The following is a 23,091-nucleotide window of genomic DNA, read 5'->3' as shown; positions in this document are numbered from 1 at the left end:
GTGGCTCTGTGCGTGGCCATCTATTACGCTATCACATCGTGGTCACAAGTTCTCATTTGGCCAGCGTCCCAAGCACCTTATTGTAAGTGTCAGCTTGCTGGGTCGTTATGGCAAACTAATAGAATGCCAGACACATTGGGTTGGAGTTCTTCCATCGGTATCTGGGGTCTTGTGATCGTCATGACTCTTGGATTAGTCTATATTGATAGAAAGATTCTGAGGTAGGAGCTACTAAGACCCTGTTCGTCCCCTTTATTTTAGTTCTAAAAAACTGTTCAGACCTCAAAGAGAAGCTTTCATGGCAACGGTTATCGAAGCTGTTGACAAGGCCAACGATTTAGACCAACAGACAGCAGGAGACAGTAAAGCACTGCACACAACTTCTATCAGCGCTTGAGTTGGTGTACTGATTGAAAACGACGAAAGCATGAAGCTGCATGATGCGACATAAACCAAGTACATTCGCATTTATTTTTCTTTGCAGTCATTCACAGATATTCTCCTTGGTCTATCATTTAAGAAGATCGTACGACGATAATAGACCACTCGAACAATAAAACTCCATGAGTTCGTATATCATGTAGCCCTGCTGGAGCAAATAAGCTGTCTCCCTTGTTATAAATCTTCGACGCATGATAATAGGCTAGGCCGTACCAACAGCCATCCACAGCAAAGTTCCAAATTCATCGACACTAGAACACCATCTGCCAATAGCATCTTCTGTTCCATAGATAAGCAACTGGCCGTTCTCATCATTGCTTCTCTTCCGCGCCTGGATCAGGTCCTTGATAGTGAGATCTCTGGCCATCTCCCCGTGATGATTTGTAATCCTTTCTCTATACCGTTTTCTCCACACAAGATCCTCAACTGGCTCCCAAAGCTCGCGTCCACAAGGGACAGGAAGACCCATAAATCCTCTACATTCTTCTTCCGTCCTGCCAGCCGCCCCAGATATATCAGCCAAAAGGAGAAGCTCGATTCCGTAAAGAATACAATAGGTTCTGGATTTGGATGAGTATCTGTTCACAGGAGTGTAACCCATAATCAAGGAATATATTACCGTCTCGCACTTTCCATCAATACCCAGTCGCATCTTCTGAAGGGATCTTGGGGAAATTGTCGTGACTTGAGATCAAATTCTACCTGCAGTCTCGTTGCGATTTCCTGCCGAATATGGTTAGTTTTTGAGGAATGATGACTGATCGAAGCAAAGTCCTTACTATCGTAGTGAGTATCAGCTCTCGAGGGTCATTTTCACTCAACGTGGCAATTTCCCCGGCTTGCAAGAGAGTATAGATGGTAAGAACTTGCAGCGCTTCCAGCAGTTTTTTGTCATTATAGTGACCATGCTGTACAAAAATACTGTATGTCAATCAAGATTTCCGACACGAGGAGAAACTAATGACATACTTCTATACGCAAGTATCTCTGGTGTGCATAGATTTGATCCCATACATATCTCCAATTTCTTGGTGTTCGTTTGTAGAACATGTGGAGAAGTCCATAGCAGATGGACAGAGATTCAGGTAAGCAAGAGTGTGGAGCGTCGTCACGACAATCATTTTGGTAAGATCCCAGTGCACAGGGAGGGTGTATGAACGGTGGCAATTTATGGCCTGAGATTAACATATACGGGTACGACAATAGTTGACCGACAAGTAGTTTAGCCGTTAGAGATGCGTCTACCGTGGCCATAACCCGTGGATGAAGAAGGGAAAGCGAATTGAATTTCCTTGTAACGATATCGTCTTGATCAAAGGTGACAAGAGAAACTTTTGGAAAAGTGACGCCTTCTGCCATTGTCTCAGTGTACCCTGAAGGTATCAAGGTTGAAGTTGACTGTCTGGTCGTTGTTTGCCAAGGGCTTCTCAGAATTGTCGAGCATTCCGGATTTATCAAACATTCCGGGTTAGTTGGACCGATGAGACTGATAGGAAGGTGTTCTATGTCAGACTCGAGCATACTGATGCCCGAAAAGTCCAACATTTGGGGAAGATCGTTGTTCGAATCTATTCCAGTAAAGTCATTGGAAACAGTGATAATCGCATTGCTCCTTTCATGCGAATTTTGAGACCGGCCAGCATCTTGTTGTTCGTGCTCGTTGGCGAGATTATTCAACGCATCATAACACGGTGCCGATGTGTAACGCCGATGGCTACTATTGAGTTCCCCGGTGTGTGGAAGGCTCTGACTGGGGATAGCATTTCCGCTGTAATCACAATACAGGTGTCTACCCTCGCATCTTGTGCATGGAGACTGAAGTGAGCAGCGAGCTTTTGCCATTCGGCATGGCCGGCAAGCCTTTTTCCGAGAGATAGGCATTCGGAGTTGTTACCTGCTAGTATCAGATTGGCCACCGGGTCACGGCCGTCCAGAAGCAAACGTGTAGTCGTGTATTAGACAGTAAAGACTTTTCCTGGACAGCCACGATGCAAACTGCAGCCTTGACGGAGTAGAAATGGGTCTCCGGAGCTCGTGTGGGTCTTCGGGGTTCAAGCGGGTCGCCGGCCGCCTGGACCGCCGCTCGGCGGTCAAGTGGACACAGCCAACCGCAACCACCAACACATTCAATGCCCAATTACACAAGAGATCTCAGCGGATTAGACTAGGGCTAGCTCGAGGTTCCCCGGAGGCGGTTCAAAATAGATCTTGACAAGTCCAAAAGCTCTACAACTATAAATAATGGAAGTCCGGTTGTCTATGCCGTTAGGGATGGTGGCCCGGGACAGTCGAGTTTCAGAAACAAAAATTAGCTTCAATATCACACAGCGCAGTAATGACTCCTATCAGGGTGGGCATCATTGGTCTCTCCTCCCGTACTGGGGCCCATGAGGTTGGAGGCTGGTGTGCAGTGGCTCATATGCCGTTCCTGAAAGGTTCTCCTAAGTATCAAATTATCGCAATCACTGGCAGAACCGTTGAGTCAGCAAAGAAGACTGTTGCAGCACACGGGCTCCCCGACACGACCAAAGTCTACACTAGTGCCAAGGAGATTGCTGCAGACCCCGATATTGACCTTGTTGTGGTCTCACTCAGAGTCGAGAAGCATTTTGAAAACACTCTGCCAGCTCTCCAAGCAGGGAAGAATGTCTTCCTCGAATGGCCATTTGGTGCTAGCACTGCAGAAGCCGAGAAAATGACACAATTAGCCGCAGAGAAAGGTGTCAAGACATTTACTGGGCTAGAGGGACGTACAGATTGGTTGACGCAGAAAGTGAAGCAGATCATTGCGGACGGAAAGATTGGTAAAGTCATTTGCTCGACACTTTCTGCGAGCTCTGGATTATTACCCTCCTCATTTTGGGTGGAAGATGCCCAGTATTACCTTGATATGTCGAGCGGTGGTAATGACTATCACACCTACTTCGGCCACTGTATGTGTTTTCAAATCCTCTGGGTCATATGCATCAAACTGACCTGTTCATGGCAGTGATAGATGTGTTTACTTATATCCATGGCGACTTTGACACGGTTCAGGCAACACTTAAAACCCAGTTCCCTACAGCAGCCATCTACAACGCCGAAGGGAAGTTAGTGAACGACTCGTATAAGAGAACAGCACCAGACCACATCCTTGTACAGGGGTCCCTTGCTAGTGGCGCTGTTGGTTCCCTTATTCTACGCAAAGCACAAGATCCTGTGGACGGTCTTGGTCTCCGCTGGTTGATCACAGGTACTCGAGGAGAAATTGAGATCACATGCCCCGAACAGCATTACAGCGTGGGGCCACCTGGCAGAACATTACGCTTGAAAATTGGAAAGGGTGAAACACAGGATATTGATTTCTCCGGGCCTGCTGGCGTTTTCGACCCTAAGTGGGACTATAACTCCCATAATGTAGCGCTTCAATACGATGCGTTCGCCGAAGGTGATACAGACCGATATGCCACTTTCGAGTCAGCTTTGAAGACGCGTCATTTGATGGATGAAATTGTTGAGAAATCTGCCTTCAAAGTCTGATGACTAGAATTTCCCTAGACTTTTCAATGTATCTCTTGGTTGACAAAGCATCAAATATACCGATGTAAAGAAATTGCAGCAAACATCTTGACATTCTGGATCTTGATCCTGTCCGAATGTTGGTATGTTGATTTGTTTAAGTGCTCCAAGCTTCAGATTAAGTGCTCCGTTCTCTCTCTACTTCAACGTTGTCCCTGTCAAGGGACCAAAGGGGAGCTCTTGAAGACTGTAAAGAGCCGCCGAGGCTCGCTAAAAGACGCGACCTTATCCCCACAGTCAAATTGCTATGTGCGCGGCTTTCTACGTAAACTTTTTATTCTATTACCATACTACGCCTGTTGTTCGCCTTCTCAACTACTAGCAGCAGCTATTGAGCATCTTCTTTTGTCTAAAGCCGGAGGTGATCGGCTATGTTCTCTGCTCTCATAGAAGAGGCCACAGAGCTAGAACAACAAACCAGACAAGCCAATCACTGTGCGGATCACGAAGCCGTCGTCAACAAAATTGGCAGATGACTGCTTTATAAATTATCAACGTACATGGTGCCTCAGGAAAGAACACGTCAAAGCAGCACCGATTGGGAAAGTTACTAGTGACGATCTGAAGAATATGATCGATGCTACAAGAGTGTGCATTAGGCTCTGGTACAATCCTCCATAATGATTAGTGAAAACCCAACTTAATGAAATGGTGACCAAAACAAGGACAACGATCATGCTCTTAGGTAGTTCACCATGACAGCTAGACTCCATATGAGACACTCTGGTAATTTTGCATGATAACACACAACATACACCCTTAGTAAAAGCCCATCTCTTACAACAGCAAAAATGTTGCACCCACTTACATAGCCCTCCTGGGTAGGCGTATCATTTATCAGAGCACAAAGCTGACTAAAGCGTCCGAGCTATGCCTAGAACCTGGGGTAAGAAGATCCATGGATGCACGGACCCGTGGGCTCCACCCAATGGCGATGACGTTCCTGATGAGTGGGCCTCGGCGAATCACAGGTGCCAAAGGTCCGCTGAGCAAGCGCCAACTGGAGCGGGACGAGTGACGCCTGTCTGTCTGCTATCCTCCGTCGCTGCCCGGGACCTGACATCCCTCCATCCTCCCGCCCGCAAAGCATCACCACCCACTGCACACATCAGAACAGCTCTGCACCGGCTATCGACCATGGCTTCGCGAGGCGTTTCTGTCCTCAAGTTCGTGGGAACCGTCTCCCTCGGTCTCCTGACGGTGAGTCCCTTTCTGACGCCCCTTTCACCGAGGCTTAGTGGCATGGTATGATCGGGCGTCGTGGCGATCATTGAGACATCCCCCGCATCGTGGGTCGGAGCACCATGAACAACCTCACGCCGCTGCTGCCAGTGCACTCAAACCAGATTGACCCGCAGCTGCGCTTCATGCGACTCATGTCAGGTGTTTCTTGACACTGATGAACTCCCAGGGCCTGTCTTACACACTCTCAACCCTCACCGTGCCGACCTTGCTCACCCTCCCCTCCGCAAGCACCGCCGCGAAGGCCTTCTACACCCTCGCTTCTACCGCGAAGACTCAGCTACGCGCTCTGGCCGGCGTCTCCAGCAGTGCCTTCCTGCTCGCCTTCCTGCTCTCCCCGCGCTCCTACCGCCATCCGTACCTCATCTACACCTCCTTCCTCGTGCTCACCTCCCGCCTCGCCGTCGCCGACTTTGTCGCTCCCTACCTATTCCAGTCCCCGCCAGCCTCCGCCGGTAAGCAGCCATCAGCCGCCGCCAAGCAGCGGAGAGAGCAGCGCGCCCGTGCCCGCATGGAGATGAGCTACGACGTCATCGGATCCGAGGCGCACAGCGACGCCACCGACTCGGCGAGCGACAGGGACCTGGCCGAGACCGAGGAGGAGCACCAGCTGAACGGCGAGGACGTCCGCGGCGAGGTCGAGGTGTTCCTCAAGAAGCAGATAACGTCCACCGCTCTGGCAGGCCTCGGTTTCCTGATGGCTGTCGTCGGCATATGGGGCGACGGTGTGGCAAGCTACCTGAGCGAGACTGTCGTCATCGAGGTCTAAGGAGCCAGACCGTTTTATCGTCATTGGGATTGAGGAGTTCAAATTCATTATGATTGTTGAGGGTGGGGTTAGAAAACGACTACACATTGAATGATATCGAGTGGGTGGCTAGAAAGAACGTATGATGATGTCGTGGAGTCACCAGAGGGTTTGTGGACGATTCACAGCATTGGACTCTCCTACTCATTACCCCCCTCTTTTTATGTTTATAAGCAGATCAAATACCAGGATACTCGGAGACGAAACTCAAGTGTACCAAGATCCATTTCCGTCTTCAGAGGTGAGTTCTCGCCGCTCTAAGCTGAGCGAGCCCTGAGCATCGGGTGAGCATCTCTGAGCTCCAGCTGACTCGGGCTGAGCTTGGGTTGAGCTGTAAGAGTTGGCCCACTTTTAGAATCTTATACTTTTGTAAAAACGGGTAAAGGCCCTTTATATGGCCCCAAGTCCTAAATCTGGGAACATAGCCTTGTTTTTGGCCTCGGTTAAAATTTCCATACTTAAAGTAATCTATGATGTGACCGAAATTGGGTTGTAGCTTCTGTGTGATTTATCTTGTTTGATTGTACCAAGGTAGTGTGATTTTGACTCTGATAGTAAGGTTAATATTAGACTATATCAAATTTGGAGATAATTCCAAACGCTCAAGATGACGCTATGACTTGTAGAGCAAGAGCTTATGTTAGAGACTTGTGGGAAAGGTAGTGTGGAGGAATTTGCATTGGTCCTCTGCAGCCTTCGCAGTAACCGAGAGCAAACCCAAACACATGCTTACGGCAACAATATGCTAGTGCAAGAACCGCCATCAGCAATACCGAAATGATTTAGAGTAAGTATATTTGCAAGGATTATATTCCTAAACTCAAGATGTAGCCAGTGTTCAATGCTACTCACACAGCATACATACGTAGCTTATGACTAGAGCAAACATCATATGGATGTTCCTAGATTATAGGTAGCTTTGTAAAGGTAGAAGGATCCAAGACTACCCCCCTTGAACCTGACAAATCCGGAGATATCGTTTGAAGATATGCCAAAAAAGTGTTAAGTGGAACCATTCGATAGTCCTAGAGAAATCGTCTGACCTATTGTATAGTATGTGCAGGATCTTGTATCTATCAGCATTCCGATCCTTTTTCTCCTCCGGCCTAAGGTATTAGCTGGGCTGATATGAGAGCGATCTCTCATGGCTAAATGAGGCTATAGCAATAGATTTTGATGTCTAATATACCTTCCGACAGTGTGGACATATGGATAGGCTCGCTTCTTCTTGCGGACGAAACTGTAGTGCGCAAGGGCATAATAGGGCCGCCTCAAAGTCAATGTGTGGGGTAGCCATGACTTTGCCACGTTTGGGTAAGCGACTTAATATGGCATAACATGTGACGAGCCTGAGAACAGGCATTATACTCGACTTGTCATTGTGAAATGCTCCTTGGTGTTATTATCACTAAAACCCCTTAACCGGATATAAGTCTAGGGAATCATATTCTACATTGTCAATGAGAATTATGGGCCAGTATGTTAGTAGCCGCTTTGGCCTAGCCGAACCGGACGGCATGCCAGTCAGGATTTATGCCTGACGTTATGTACTGGGCTTTAATTTTGTGATTAAAATGGATGGACTATAGACAACAATTTATATGATAGTCAGTAGGTGCTATCGAAACTTCGTCATTGCGTGTGGTATAGGTGATACTCTAATGATGCTTCATATGAAGATGACTTAGATGTGGTCTAGAGTATTGAAATCGTCCTCAGACTCCCATCCACGCTTTTTAGGATATTGTCGAAAGTCTTACTGGGGTTAATCGCTAATTTTGTGAACACCTTGGGTAGAAGATATCGTTAAACCTACGCTCTCCAAAGAGCGATGCTACGACGGTCTTTCATTGATTTGAATTCCCAAAAGGGCTATACAATACTTGTGGATGTGTTGATACCCCCTTCGGGCTAGATACGAAGGCGGTGGAACAAGGTGGAACCTTGTCTACATCTTAAGGGTGTCTGCGTGTGGATATGAATGAGGCTGCCGACGCTAGACTGTATCAGGTTCATATGTTATCTGCGAGTGGCTGCCGAGATAATATGTAAAAACCGTTCACTATCTATTGTACTCTTATGGTAATATAGAGAGTCTGACATAGGGATTCGAAATTAGTATGACTCTACTTTTATTACTCAAATTTTATACCATATGTTATGAGCATCTTTCCGAGAATAGCATCTTAAGGTAGACCTAAAGTCTATATAAGGTATGGGGTACTTAGCGATCCTCCTTTTAGAGTGAAGCCGTCTTACCCTAGCCATATGATCATAATCCTGGATCATGAACTGCCTCGTCAGCCATATGACCTAGACCTATAAGCTTCGATATACTGTCTAAGAAATCATTAAGCCGAAAATACACCCTTATTCGAAGCTAAGTCGGTCTTGCTACCTGCTCCTCGTCTCCTTTGTTAGGCCACCCAAGGCGAAAGGAGGATATAGCTCATAACCTAATGATATAGTGAATTGTCGACATACAAGCTACCTAGAGGTACCAAGAGTGTTAAGATGGGCAGTGTCGTGATGCTATCAATATAAAGTACTTGATGTAGGTCATATAGCAATGCCAGCATGATATAATGTGCGACGCATCGCCCTGACAGGGGTGACGATAGACATCCTTGCCACTAGGTTGTATTATTGAGTAGTTTATTTAAATAATGCAGCCCTAAGAAACCTAGGGGTCAGGTGGAGGAGCTGTATTTCCATGAGAGTAGCTAGGGAGAGAGACTACTCCCAAGGGTAATACTCTGACTTCCCTGGCGAATTGCCGACAAATGACTCCACTTGCTGCCTCCACAAGTATCAACGAGAGTATATTATAACAACCGTCGCAAATGCAGATCTTCAGTTCAAGCTTGGGAGCCTGTCATCTCCACGGTTTGAGCCTCTTGGGTTATCCGAATCAGCTGCTGCTATACTCTGGACGATTGGAGACGTGGGTATGCGAAGAATATCAGGAGAGATGGCGCAAGGTGAACGTCCTTCCCACTTTTCCTGGGCGACCACTTTGTCATGGGAACAATGCGCTCGCTTCTAACCCTAGATTAGCTGTAACATATGAAAGAAGTCTATAAATTTCTCATTGGATATAAGAAGGAAGTAGGAAACTCTGATAGGAGCGTATACAACTATCTCCTAGGCGTGATAAAGCAACTCTTTCCTGACATTAGGGCATATGATGAGTAAGTATGAAGACTAACGACAGGTAGAAATACACCTCAATTGGTACAAGCACTATGACCATAAAAACATTACGACATCTACCTTATAAACCATTAGGTTTGATTAAGAGAGGGGGTGGGTCCATAGTCATGCTACGATCTTAATAAAGGGTATAACTGCCTATAGCGCCGAGCATCGCAGATATCATTATAAATCTCCAATTAGAGAGATATCAGCGTCACCGGCCGGCTTCAGTGACTTTGTCTGGGAGCCCACTGGAACTCATCATATATGTGGATCTCCCTGCGCGAACTGCCTAACAGCTATTACCGCCACCGGAGGACTATAGCCTTTCTAGATTGTAGTTTTTTCCAACTTGCTGAGGCATTGTAATTCATGTATTATACTCTATATGCTGCAGAGTCCCTCCTCAACTCCAATCGCGTCAAGCATATAAATTATAATTAGGGGAGAGCATGTCTAAGCCGGCAGATTGATAGGCCTTAAGATAATTTAGTAAAGACGATTTCCTTAAGAGTTCTTCCCAAGCGTCTTGAAAGTATCTGTGGCTTGTAGTCACGAATAGGACGGGAAGGACGTAAGAATGTCTATTGTGAAAAATGGGAGGAGCTGACAACGCTTCTGTGGCCGTGCGGGTTCAGCGTTGCCTGAAAGGTCGGGAGCTGGAGGAAAGAGTTGCCTTAGGCGTGGTGCTCGGCTGGGGCTACGACTTTCGTAGATGTTTTGAAAACGACTCCTGATCCAGGAATACGGTGTATACGTGTAGGTTATGCGTACGTGGGTCAACAGAAGCGTCTTGAAGCCTTTCCCGAAACAGTAATGTTACTGGTATTCACTTAGTCGTAGTATAGTATTGTAGGTCTTATACTCTAGAGCTGAATACCTTCCTTGTATGCAAAGACTATCTCTCCAATCGCCTCTGAGGGGCCTCCGCCTTGGTGTCCTCAACAGTCTGGCAATTCTCTATGTAATCAGAATTGCCAGGGTTCTCGTCATTCTTTATTTGGGTAGCTCGCTTTATTTCTTCCTGCTTTTCAAGATTCTTCAAGCCCTTCTTGAAGATTTTACATAATGTATCGGAGGTAATTATGAACCCTGGATTTTCTGAGTCATTTGGTAGTCTGACGGTGCTACCTTGCACGAAGTCCATAACATAGAGTTTTATACCTTGTGAGGGGCCTGGGTTCCTACTATTGTCTCTGAATATCTACTCCCTAATTAGTCATTGGTTGTAGAACACCACATGAATAGACTCAGATGTCAATATACTTTGTCAAGGATAGAATCGCCAACTGTTGAGACTATTCTTCCTTGTTGAACAATGTCTCTTGCCCTCCAAATGGAAAATGTAATGGGTTTCTGCTGGATACTACCGTCGTTCTTTTTCCACTCTTTACGCACAAGAAAATAATCGTATATATTGATCCTAATCATCGTTCTGATCTTACCAGTAGATGACTCAATGTATCTCTTCGCTAAGTCCGTAAGGTCATCTTTATTCTGGGAGTATGCAACCTTGATTATGAGACTTGGGTAATCATAGTCGTTGTGCTGGAATGACCCGTCAGCCTCCTTCGTCATCATTAGGCTGCTGTCGACTGGGAATGTCCATTGAGACACTCCTGAATCATCAATTCCCTCAACGATTTTATAGATACAACCATCCTTACAATTATCCTTAATATCTTTCAGTTCCTTAGTGATCTTACCAGAAATCCCTAATCTGAGTTTATCGTGTAATAGGGTCTGTGGCATATGGATAAAGAGCTGATGCTTTTGCTTCCACAGATAATAGTCGTATCTGCTTATATCTATAAGTTTTATTTTAGTCTCTCTTGGAATAAGATATAGAATGTACCGAAACTCATCGGTGAAAAATGTTTGCAAACTAGCATCATCTGACCGATTCTCAATATAGTCTACAAGTTTTGTATAATGCTTTGGACTCAGTATCCTATGTGCGACTATGCCCTGATTTAGCCGCCTATCTCTTTGGAGCTTCTTGAGATTGTTGACTAGCTGTTGTATGTATTGGCTTGGGCGGTTAGCTGCCGCCTGAGGCTTATGTGGTGTCACTTTGTCCTGAATGTGATAAGACTTTGGGGTATAGTTGTAATCTATTGTGTTTTCTATCATTGAGATTTGGTCAATTATGCTTCGCTGTGGAGTAGCTGGCGGCGTTGGTTGTTGTTATGCCTTGTAATGTAATTGTGTTGTGGCTAGCTTAGAGGGATCTATGTCGGCGTGAGAACTCTATCGTTTGGCTATGAATCGTGACAATCGGTTGAGTCTGTCTGGGCTGTCAGGTGTGGTCATCTCTGTGTGATTTTGTTGTAGAGCTAAGGTAAAGTAGGAAGAGCCTTCAGCTGAGTTTGTGTGTAGGAGCTTACTTATTTGACAGCTCTGAGAAATATCTTGGGCTGCAGTGGTAGTCCCACCTTAAAGCTACCATACTAAATACTACTAGTTCTGGTTGGCTAGCGAAGCTGTGCCTATCTGGTGACGCGAACTTTTGTAAGCATCCTGCATACTTGTTCTGACCTATCGGGCTAGAGGCTAGGTGTTTGATGCAAGCATGGCTGATGTTCTGTGTTCTGAGTCCACCTGTGCAGTGTGATCTTATAAGCTCGATCAATTATTGTGTGAGGTTGAGGGGCTCGATATATCTAAAGATCCTGAAATCGTCTGGCGATGACAAATATGCCCTCGGCAGTATTATTGCGACGTAGGCTTGTTCCCTCTATATATAATTTAAGCTTTGTTATAAGGCCCTTCGAATGGAGAGCTTTGTCTTCTGTCGTGATGTTGAGGGGTATATTGTTTTCCTCACTATTTTAGGTCTAGTATTTTGTGACAGTAGGTTTCTGCTTGTATGTTGTTGTAACGTAGATTGCCAATTGCTTGTATCGTAGGCTTAAGTATCTTAAGCTGAAGCATCCTGTGTATTTTCAGTAAGCGGTATATACAGTATTGAAGTTTGATATTTGCTGAATGTTTGTGAGCGTCTGGTATCCTTAGTGTGATTCGTTGGGCTCTGGCGGTATGCTAAAAGCAAGCTTTCTAAACAAAAGATGCTGGAATAATGTGGCTGCTGATAGAACTGGTTATAGTCGGTCATAGTGGCCATTCCTTTAGGTGATATTGTACTAGATATGTTGGGAGAGTATGGCTGATCTCTCATGTTAGGATAGAAGAAAGGGGCTGTGATGTGTACTTGGATAGACGTATCTGCTGATCATATCCTGATTTGAGGTTTAAATACTTCTCGACTGTTCTCTATGCTGAAGTGGTGGGCGTGAATGGGATATGATGTCGAAATTTATATGACCATATTGGGGCAGGAAGTATTCGAGCAAAGAGAACAATAGGCAGAAGTAAGAGAGTCAGGCCTTTTGATAAAGTGGTTAAGCCAACCTGGTGGGTATTATTTATGGTGGGAGCCTGTGGTGAGAAAACGGTTTGGGAAAGGGAAACGTCATAAAGACTGTCTATCTAAGCCTTATATAACAGCTATGCCAAGCTTGGCCACATGACTATGCGAACGGAGATACCTTTAAGTCAATATCTCTACCGGAGCCGTGTGTTGTGGGCCCCCGCAATGAGGCTTGCGAATTGTCGTCAGCCTTTCTATAAGGTCATCTTATGTTACTATTTTGGACCTCACTATCGTATGGCAATAATTGGCTAATCTAGTGTATTCAATCATGACACTATAAGATAGCAAAATGATTGTGGTCTTCTAGCCATAATGCATCTCTAGAGTATGGGGCTATGTCCTTATGAGACTGCTAATGGGCCCGACCTTATTGTTGGGGCCATGGGTTCAGTGGCAACCTGATGCCACCTTCGTGAACGTGTAACGAAGCATAAGAAAGATGTTGATATATATTTGTGTGTGCTGGAGCTGCTTGGGCAGACTTTGTAAGCTGTGGTGAGATTGTTTGCTTATCAGCTTGTAGGAGCTCTCTTGCTTTGATTAGGTGTTTCCTTCCCTACATCTCCTTCACTGTTTAGTTAGACCTTCATGGCTTACTTTATATGTGTGTCCCATGCATGCGTGCCTAGCTTTGTGTGATGATATAGTTGGAAACATTGTAAACGATAGTGCTTATCCGGACATTCTTAAGGCAAACTTGTCATAGTCTCTGAGGTATTTAAATGTGAAAAGAGATTTGAGTGTGTTATCTGGTGGCTCTTTGTGGACTCAAACAACCATACCTCTTTTCGCCTTTATTGTATGGCAGAGACCTTTGGCGAATTGCTTTATCGAAGGAATTGATAAGCTCGTCTTTACAACCAAAACGGTATCGATCGGCTGTGCCAAGGGTTTGTTTATTGTATCTATGTTTTCGGCTTTGTCGAGAGTGTCGTCATTTTAGAGTATGATTCTTGGTTGGAGGAACTCTATGTCCTGTAGTCATTTTCCTGCCGGCTTTCGCTTGATGTTATCTGCCAAGTAGGTTCGATAGGGTGCCGCCATCTATGTCTGGAAGGAGTCTGGAGTAACCTGTATAGTGTGTGAGCGCTGAATATGGTAAGTTAACGTGCCTACTCTTCTATGAAGCTATATTGTGTTCTGAGAAATTCCCTGAAGCTGGCTATGGTGAGCGTTAATATTCTGGTTGAAGTGTTGAGGGTGTTTGATTGAGTGAGACTCTCGACGAAGTTGTCAAATGGCGTGAAGAAGGTAACTTGGATAGATTATAGTTTTAGCTTGTCGGCTGTCTCTGGTGTTAGATAGGCTGAGGCATTATATATGCTATGATTAGACTTTTTGGAGTGGGAATAGCTCCTGATCAGAAACTGAGTTCTGGTCTGACGAGCTGTTAAGAAGAGTTCTTAGATATGCTACCTGTGTTGGTATAGATGCTAGTACTAGAGATAAGGACAATATTTCTTCTGGCGTATGACTTATCCTTGAGGAGATGTAAGCCTTTTATGTAGCAAGGTTGTGCTGTAAAAGTCTGCTAGGAGCTAGAGAGCTTATTATTGAGGCCTTTGAGGGATGTTGTAAAGGAGAATTCTCGTTGTATAAGTTGTCCTAGTCTATTCTGAGACTATCTAAGTCTTAATCGAGATCTCTCTTGGAGTTTCTGTGCTCTAGCTTTCTCTTATAAATGTGCCTGATATCTTGAAGAATCTTGTCAGTGTTCCCCTAAAGGTGTGGCCTTATGATGAATCTTGGTTTGACCCACACAATACCTTCATTGTTTGCGAAAAAATTGAAGATTTTCGGGCGCTTATACTGGCTGTTTGCCCTTAGCTTGGTAATAACATCCTTAATAATTCTGTAAGGCGCTTGTGGTAAAGTAATGAGAAAGGCTTCTTGTGTCTGGCTGGAGATGAGTATGGTATCGTATTCGAGGCATAGGTAACCTAGGTAGAAATTGTCCTTGAGGTAGGTCCCCCAGCATGTAGCATTGCTCCTTCGTGCTTCCTCTTTTGCGAAGAGGTATTAGATTGAGAAACGTAGATATGATCTGGCGGAGGATACTCACTGTTCTTCTCTAGGAACTCCTTTAGGCTTAACTTTTTATAACCCTTCCCTAAAGGTTCGGCATGCTGTGGGTACTTATCTCTAGTTAGTGGGCTCAAGTCTTGGATAGGCAACCGGTGTGTCTTCACGGTTGGCGAGCAGTGTGCACTAGCTTGCTTTCTTCCTTCTATGGTCATTTTGTATATCTGTATGAATAATCAGAAGATTGGAGAAGAAAGAGTGAGAATAGGAGTAAGGATGGGTGACAGAGCTTATATATGTATCTATGCTGGCCTGCTTCCTATTCTGAGAGTTTTTCAGAATATGAATGTGTGAAAATATGCTATGGGTACCTTGGCTAGCCTATGGGGAGTCATGACTAAGCTGCTGTGTAATTAATAAGTGTGATCAGCCCTTCGTCCTTGAGGTTGTTACTATTCAGGTTGTGGCCGAGGGATGGAATTATAGCTAGACAAGCGTTATGATGGGACTTTCTTGTAGTGTGTCTTGTCTGGGTAAGGCGTAGTGTTAGCATTAGCCTCTCGATGCTCTTCGATCAGGATAAGATCTTCCTTAGAAGTGTTGTCCTAGCATACATCTCTAGATTATTCGATCTCCTTAGACTATCAGGAGGAGTGATGAGCTAGGCAGACGAGCCCTCAACTTATATGATATATGGGGGTGGTATAATGCATACCAACCAAACCTATTGGGATTATGAAATGCCATCTAAAGGGTATAGACTGATAGACTTTCGTTTCAATATTGGGTGTCTTGCTGTTGTAGGTTTTGGGAGTCATAATGATTGAGCCTTGGCATTGCCGCTTTTCTATAATACCTTCTTCCCTTGTTAGCTGCTTGGAAAAATCCTGTTGGCAACGATGGAGGCCTCCTTCTAAACTCTCCTAGGTAGAGCTATAAGAAGGAGGATTTTCCACCGGTCTGACCATCGACGTTTGCAAATTTTTCAGGTAACTGTCATGCTGCTTAATCTGTATATCACTACCTCTATACAACATCCTATGAGATGGAGACACTCCCGAATGAGGTCATCTGTATGATAATGGGTATTGACTGAGATGCCTTCGTCTGTCTTACTGCTCTTTCTGCCGTCTTGCGGTCTTATCATAGGATCTTTAATCCCTTTCTATACTGTTACAATGTGTAGTTTCAAGAGTCATCAGCAGTCTTTGCTGCCATTCAAGCAGTAGATTGTGATGGTACTACCACTATCCTTAAGATTTTACAGGTAGTATTCGATGCTGGAGTGAGATTGAAATGGAAATCTTATGACATTGAACACATCCTTCCTTGATATGCTGGCCACTTTGCCGACCTAAGTTGATTTAAAATAATGTTAGTTTGTATTATGCCATTGTATTTAGCCACCGCGAATGGACTGGACGATATCGTCCGCTATTTGCTTGATATCTGCCCTTCTAATGTGAATCTTGGGCTAGAGGAAGGGGTTGGTATGCCTCTTTTGATGGCCATTCATTACGGCCGACTGACTACCATATGACTCTTGATCGACTGAGGTGTGTTAGTCGATGAGCTTATCTGTACGCCTGGGTTGAGATATGGAGTACTTTATCTTGCTGCTGTTGTGGGCTTTAAAGCCATTGTGGTATATCTTGTGTGAGGTTTGTGGCGTGATATCAACTGCTCAGATGATAATGGAGATATGCCTCTTGTATATGCCATCCTATCACCACTTAGCGGCGGAAAACATATGGTTCGCTGCCTTCTCGAAAACTGCTTGGATCTAAATAAGCTTACGTTCTGTGGCACCCGGGTTATCAGCCCCTTGGCCCTTGTATGTTCATTTGATTTCACTGCTGTAAGCGAGCTTCTTGCCGCAGGGGTAAATGCTAGGGAGAGTGGCACCGCTATGCTTCAGTCTCTAAGGCCACTCGAACGTGCAATACTATCGACTGTTCGATCCGCGAGAGGCCATACAAGAATTCAAAAACTGGCGTTGCTGCAAACGCTCCTAGATATGGGGGCAGACTCAAATGAGAATATTTCCATTATCGAGAGAGTGGAAGGGCCTCTTTTTTTGAAGGCGGTTCTCAGATGCTGCTGGATAGAGGTAAAATATCTGTTTAAGAGCCCGGCCGTTGACATCGATTTACTAGATTCGACCGGCCGGACGGCTTGCAGCTATGTTCTAATGATGGGTTCTGAGAAAGCATGTATGCTGCTGTAACGCGGAGCGGAACCTTAGGACACTGTCGTCACGGATCTGATCGATATAATTCATAGTCTGCCCCTTCACGCTGACTAGATGTGGCTTGCGATAAGGTGTGACGCCTGGTTCCTTATAGCTTATAAGATTCTTTATGATCACTATTCTGGCAGAGCCTCAACTGACCGAAGTATGGCTATTAATGCCTTGATAAGCCATTGTCCTATGTATCTCAAACAATTGGTGAAGGAACACGATTTTGACTTTATCCAAAGTTTGAAAAGGAAGGAAATGCTTTCAATGATTATGGATTATAGGATCCGTTTCTGGAGAAGGCCCTCTGATATTCTTCTGGGGCAATATAGCTTACCCTAGTTTATATTTATATAATTTCCCATTTCTATAGACTGTGTTCCTTGAGACATATTGTATAGAATTCACTGATATCTCACTTAAGATCTGATAGCCTTTTGAGGTAAGTCTAGTAATATGTTTATAAAACGTAAATTCTATACTCTAGTATTTAGTACTTGGATAATAAGTTTATTATCTATGGATTCGATTGTAAACTGCTTCAAGATATGGGGCCAGCTATACCAAGGATTAGCTAGATGGATGCTCATTATCTTGTATATTATGCATCTATTATTAATATCGAGGCTGTAAGGCTCGGCTAGATTGTGCAAGTTATTGCCCATCATATGGTTCTCTAGGGTATGTCTGATCTTAGCTGAAGTCTGAGAGCGTGTAAACGATGGTTCTCTTTTCGATAAAGGCATTTGAGGTAACTTACAGTGATAAACATGAGTTATCAAATTTCCACAGCGTTAAATTTAGGAATATGACTGCAAAGTATTAAAGGAGGTATGTGGGGGGTTTTAAGATTCGAGCTAATTTGATAAGACTCGATTTATATAGATGACTTATTTGGATCAAGGGTTATAGGGGAGTAGACGGTCGGTGGGGGGCCCGGCAACACAATATGTTGCCTTCGTAGGTGTTATAGGCCTCTAGATATTATAAATGATCTTATAGATACCGACTAGATCTCGATTGATTAAATGGGATTCTCGCTCTAGAGGAACGTCTTCTTTACCTCCCTTATCGTTGCTACCAAAGCCAAGTGTCTTGAAAGGTCGTTATCATACTGTTATAAATATCTAGAAAACCGTTCCTTTGCCTATATATTCTTATGTTATACTTATTTCATTATGAGGGGTTCAGGAGGAAGTAGAGTTCCTACTTGAGGAGCTTTACTATGGCGGAATGCCCCTTGGTGGCGGCTAAATCCTTTGGGGTTTTTTGATTGGTGTCGGTAGCGGCTTTATTGGCATCTGTGTTGATGAGAAGTTTTGCTATATCGAAATGGCTGTTGCTGGCAGCTAGGTGTAGTGGCGTCTACTTGTAGATGTCCTCGGCTTCTTTGTTGGCGTTCTTTTTGATAAGGAGTTCCACCATATCAAAGTGACTAATTCTGGCAGCCTAATGTAGTGGTGTCTATCATGTCTTATCTTTAGCCTCCTTGTTAGCATCCTTTTTAATAAGGAGCTTTACTATATCGAAATGACTGTTCCTAGCTGCTATATGTAGCGGCGTATATCTGCCACTGTTCTTGGCTTCTTTGTTAGCTTCCATTTCAATAAGGAACTCTGTTATATTAGAGTGGCTGTATTTGGCGGCTATATATAGCGGCGTCTGTTTATTAGCGTCCTTGGCTTCTTTGTTGGTATGTGCTTTGATAAGGATCTTTACCACATTAGAGTGGCCGTCTTTGGCTGCTATATATAGTGGCGTTCGTAATTTTGTATTTTTGGACTCCTTATTGCTGTTATTCTCAATAAGTAGCTTCACTATATTAAGTCGACCTTGCTCGGCCGTTCATGATAGTGGCGTTCGATCGTGTATATCTTGAGTATCTATATTAGCCATTCCTGTGTCTAGTAGCAACTGGATAATCGTCTCCTCCCCTTGTTCAGCCTTTAGTGATAGTGGAGTCTGGTCGTCGTTGTCTCGAACATTTGTATCTGCCTTACCAATATAAGATAGTGCATATAGTAAAGTGCTATTCTGCTCTGCTAGATGCAAACTGATACCTTTTTTCGTTGAATATTTGAAACTATGCCTAAAGTAGTCTTGTTTATACTTACGTTGGAGATAAAGGCTACATATATGTTGGAACCGGTTATTGACAGCTTGTATTTTCATTTCGGCCGTTAAGAATGCTTTAAGAGCCTTGTACCTGCTTTTTGCGAGAGCTGCAAACAGAGGAGGACTATAACGCTTATCATCGACGTTGAGGTAGCCAAACGGGGAGATTGTGATGAGATTAGAGAGGTTGTTCTCTGCTAGGATGTATAGAAGGCTTGTAGACGGTGTATATTGGTGTATCTTATATTTCTCAAACAAATTGTTAAGCTTAACTTAGTATTTGACTGGGAAGTTGTCGATGAATAGTTTTTGTGTGATACCGCCGCTTTGTGTCAGATTGGCATGATAGAGTATATTATGTATAGAATATTTTATGAAAGGAAACTTGTCGCTAGCCAGACTGTGGCCTTCAGTAGCCTTGTTTGGTGATGCAGATGGAAGAGGCTTGCCGAGATCTAATGCATTAGAAGTGTTCATTCTCAAATAAGTGGTATAATAGTCCTTTAACTTGTCATGGGTCTGAGCTTTATAGTTATCTCCCCTATCAGGCCAGATGTCATAAAGTCCCCCTCCTTTGAGGAGATAATCTGTAACTGACTTGTGGATGAATTGAACAGTCGAGATATTAGACCTGGCAACTTTAGCGAGTCCTTTAGAGGAGTTGAGAAGAGACCTTTCGATATCCTTTATTTGTATCTTATTAGGATCCTAACTTGATAATTGTTTAGGTTTAAGACCAGACTGAATGGTAAAGTAAAGCTGCTTTGGTGCTAGTGGCTGTCTTGCAAATAGTATCTACTGGAGACAAAGAATGAGCTCTTTTCTGTCTTGGCCGTCTTGCGTAAGAATATTGTGGAATAGACTATGTAGATTAGTAGGGATCTTGTTGAGTCTTTGCCGAAGTGTCTTTATTTTGCCTTTTTTAAACTCTTTGTTGAGGATTTGTACTATTAGAAAGACTTATAAGAATATTTTAGATGCCTTTACTTTAAGCTCTTCTTTGATCTCTTTAGCGGTACTGCTTTCTCTAATGTTCAGCTTTTTATTAATATATATAGCAATATCTTGGTTGTGTCCTTTTTCTTCTTCTAGTATAAGAGGGATATAGTGCTTTATACTAAGGATAGGATAGTGTCTACTTGAGAAGTAGACTCGAAATTGAATCTCTCTTTCCATTGCCTTGTCATAGACGTCTTCAAAGAATGAGAGTATATCCTTTATCTTAGTGTCGTCATACTCGTCTAGAGCATCGATAAAGCAAAGAAGAGGTGAGGATCCGAGGTGCTGTATTGAGTCGATGAATAGCTCTTTGAGTGGCTCGATTGACTACTGATAGTCTTCACGAATATTCTATGATATTCTTTTGTGGGCGTTAAAGACTGTTTGAAGAGCTGGAATATTAGTGAGGAGCTTCTATAGCAGCCATCTATATATGTCGATAGTAGATTTCTCTAGGTTATTCCCTTGCGCATTGAAGAAGAAGCTGATGATAGTAGAGTCTTTGTGTGTCTTTTGTGCTTCTGATAGAACAAACTTCATCAGAGTCGACTTGTCTGTACTAGGTTTCTCTTTGATCTAAAGGAAGCTGTGATGTTCTTTAAGCTTGTCTGGGTCGAGCTAGTTGTGATAGGCCTTCCTATCTAGTAGCTATTTGTAAGTCCTTAGATAGTCTGACTTGATGCTAGTATGGTGGGTATCGTTCTATTTGAATCTTAGCGACTTGAGAAGTATCTGTTTCTGTTCTTGACCGAAAAAACATGTTTCTTCCGTTCTTGATTGTCTGTCATCTGGTCCTGGGGTTGAGTAATAATGTTTGTCTTTGATATGGATGGTCGAGAAGCTGTGGGCTTCTACCTTGTTTGTACTATTTGAGGCCATCATATGACTTATTATATCTTGGTTTTGGTGGTTATTGTTCTTAATACGATCCAAATCATTGTATAGCTTTTTAGGGTGTTGGCTGGGTATGATGGGAAGAGTATCCGAGCTTGAATGTAGTCTTTTTGTTGAACTGCTTGTATTAAAGTGTGTGTTTGTGTTGCTTGGTAAGAAGCTAGTTAGCCAAAGATCTTTATATTGCTCTTCGATTATGGTATCTAGAAATCAATCGATTTGGAGTTATAGATTATAGATAGTTTGTAAAATGCTTAGGAACCTTAGTCTCTACCTTAGATATAAGCCTCTTCAGGCGTCCTTGCATGATAGGATAGTAGTTTTAACTCTTGGATCCATACTTTATAAGCTTTGAATGATCTGTGTTAAGGGGAATGTTGTCCTTAGCGGATGTGGCCACCAGACCTATACTTGTGGCAGACTCCTTAGTGACCAAGAGGACCTACCTTCCTATCTTCTGTAGTATGTCTTGGCGAATCTGAGACAATGGTCAGCATTAGTACTTGTTAGATAGCGGGTGATTTACCTTGATAGTATGACTGAATCGACGCTTATAGAAGGAGACAACCTTATGCCAACCTTCATAGGTCCTGGCGAAGTCGGAGGAGATTCTGCCTAAGAATATGGAGGCTTCCGAGTCCTTAACGACTAAGTTGTAGATTAGAGCGTCGTTAGGCTGTCTATAGACGATAGTGATCAGTTCCTTATTCTATAGACTGTGATTTAGGATACTGAAGAAGAGTATTCTATGATAGCTTCTAGATAGATCAAGCTTTTTGGGATCTCTATCGCTCCTGACGGTATGTATGAGTGCCTAGAGTATGTTAGCAGCTGGCTCTGTCGGGTGAAGAGAGTCTTACCTCTTTGATTAGTAGACTTCCTAGGCTATGGCTGATGAATATGATTGGGTGGCGCCCTGTCTGCCATATGGTCAGCGTGTTTAGATGTTATATAATGTTATATACGCTATTGTGTGCCCAAAATGCTATAATCTTCTTTAGTAGATTAATGTCTATATCCTCAATCGACTGTTTGAAGGTGCTGTTCTATAGTATGGTGTCGTAGCCGTATAAGAGAACTCGGATATTTGGTAGGTCTTTAGGGAGGTAGTTAAGCAGCCAGACATTGTCACTATCTGGAGATTTCCAGGAGTCGAGGGTATAGCTTCTAAGGCTGGGTACTGTGACAATACTATGAGAGTTAGTATGTTTATGTCAGCAAGGAAATAGGTAACTCACTCGACAGATATGCTAGCCTCATCTTTATAAAGTAGCATTATGCCTAGAAATCGGCTGCTGAATCAGTATGGATATGGCCCTATGATCTGCTGAAGGTAGCTGTAGAGTTTTTTTTTAGGGATGGATATATGAACTATGACTATGACTGTGGCAGTAGAATTGTGCTGGTGTCGAATAAGGGAGTGTTATGCTAGTGTCGTGATAGTCTCACTTAGGTTAGAATAAGGCTAGGCGATAAGCTGGAGGTTGCCTTATAGTTTAGTAATCTGATTGAGAGGTATCTCTTTAATGCATAACGTCCGGCTCTGTCTAGATGTTAAGGTAGATGTCAAAGCAGTCGGGTCCGCACCTGTAGCCCTTTCGTGGGCCTAGACATATGCTATAGTAGGGGATTCAGAGCTTTAATATGATGTTGTAGGGGTGAGGCGATGACCTAGCGTCGAGCCTTGTGGCAGCCTATTTTCCATCTTGAAAAACCCACGACTGTATGTGACAATCGAACGCTGGCTGCCAGTGCCTATTAAGAGGCTACACTAGACTGAGTATACAAGGCTGCGACAATACACTGATCACATCAGACAACTTCAAAACATGACACCGACATACCCACTCCCACGCTTGGCCCCACCCTTCACAGTCTTATACCAGCTGACGTAAAAGCTAGATGACCTGTCGACGTAGCGTCTACTAGGGTACCCTAGCATCCTACTTAAGGATCGGCAGAAGGTATAGAAGCGTCTTAAGGGAGACCTCTAGGCTGAGGACATAGACTGGGTCGTATATAGGCTCTAGTAAATGTCGACGTAGAATAGTGTGAACATCTTGCCGCTTTACCGCCAGCTGGTGAAGTAGTATGTAATCGTTGTGACGAAGGATCCGAAGCTATATCTAGTGTGGATTTACGACC

General features: G+C 43.9%; 1 protein-coding gene across 1 annotated transcript; it reads left to right on the top strand.

Moving 5' to 3' along the window:
- Nucleotides 1-5,136: 5,136 nt before the first annotated feature.
- Nucleotides 5,137-6,010, top strand: UCRPA7_6767 (hypothetical protein; the record flags this gene model as incomplete). The annotated part of the gene is made up of 2 exons (XM_007919303.1): nt 5,137-5,199; nt 5,411-6,010. The coding sequence occupies 2 exons, from the start codon at nt 5,137-5,139 to the stop codon at nt 6,008-6,010; spliced, it is 663 nt and encodes a 220-aa protein (XP_007917494.1).
- Between the last annotated feature and the right edge of the window lie 17,081 nt (nt 6,011-23,091).

Source organism: Phaeoacremonium minimum, assembly GCF_000392275.1.
Source record: "Phaeoacremonium minimum UCRPA7 unplaced genomic scaffold PA7_03_scaffold_496, whole genome shotgun sequence".
Classification (NCBI taxonomy): Eukaryota; Fungi; Ascomycota; class Sordariomycetes; order Togniniales; family Togniniaceae; genus Phaeoacremonium; species Phaeoacremonium minimum.
This window is presented reverse-complemented; position numbering and strand designations above follow the sequence as displayed.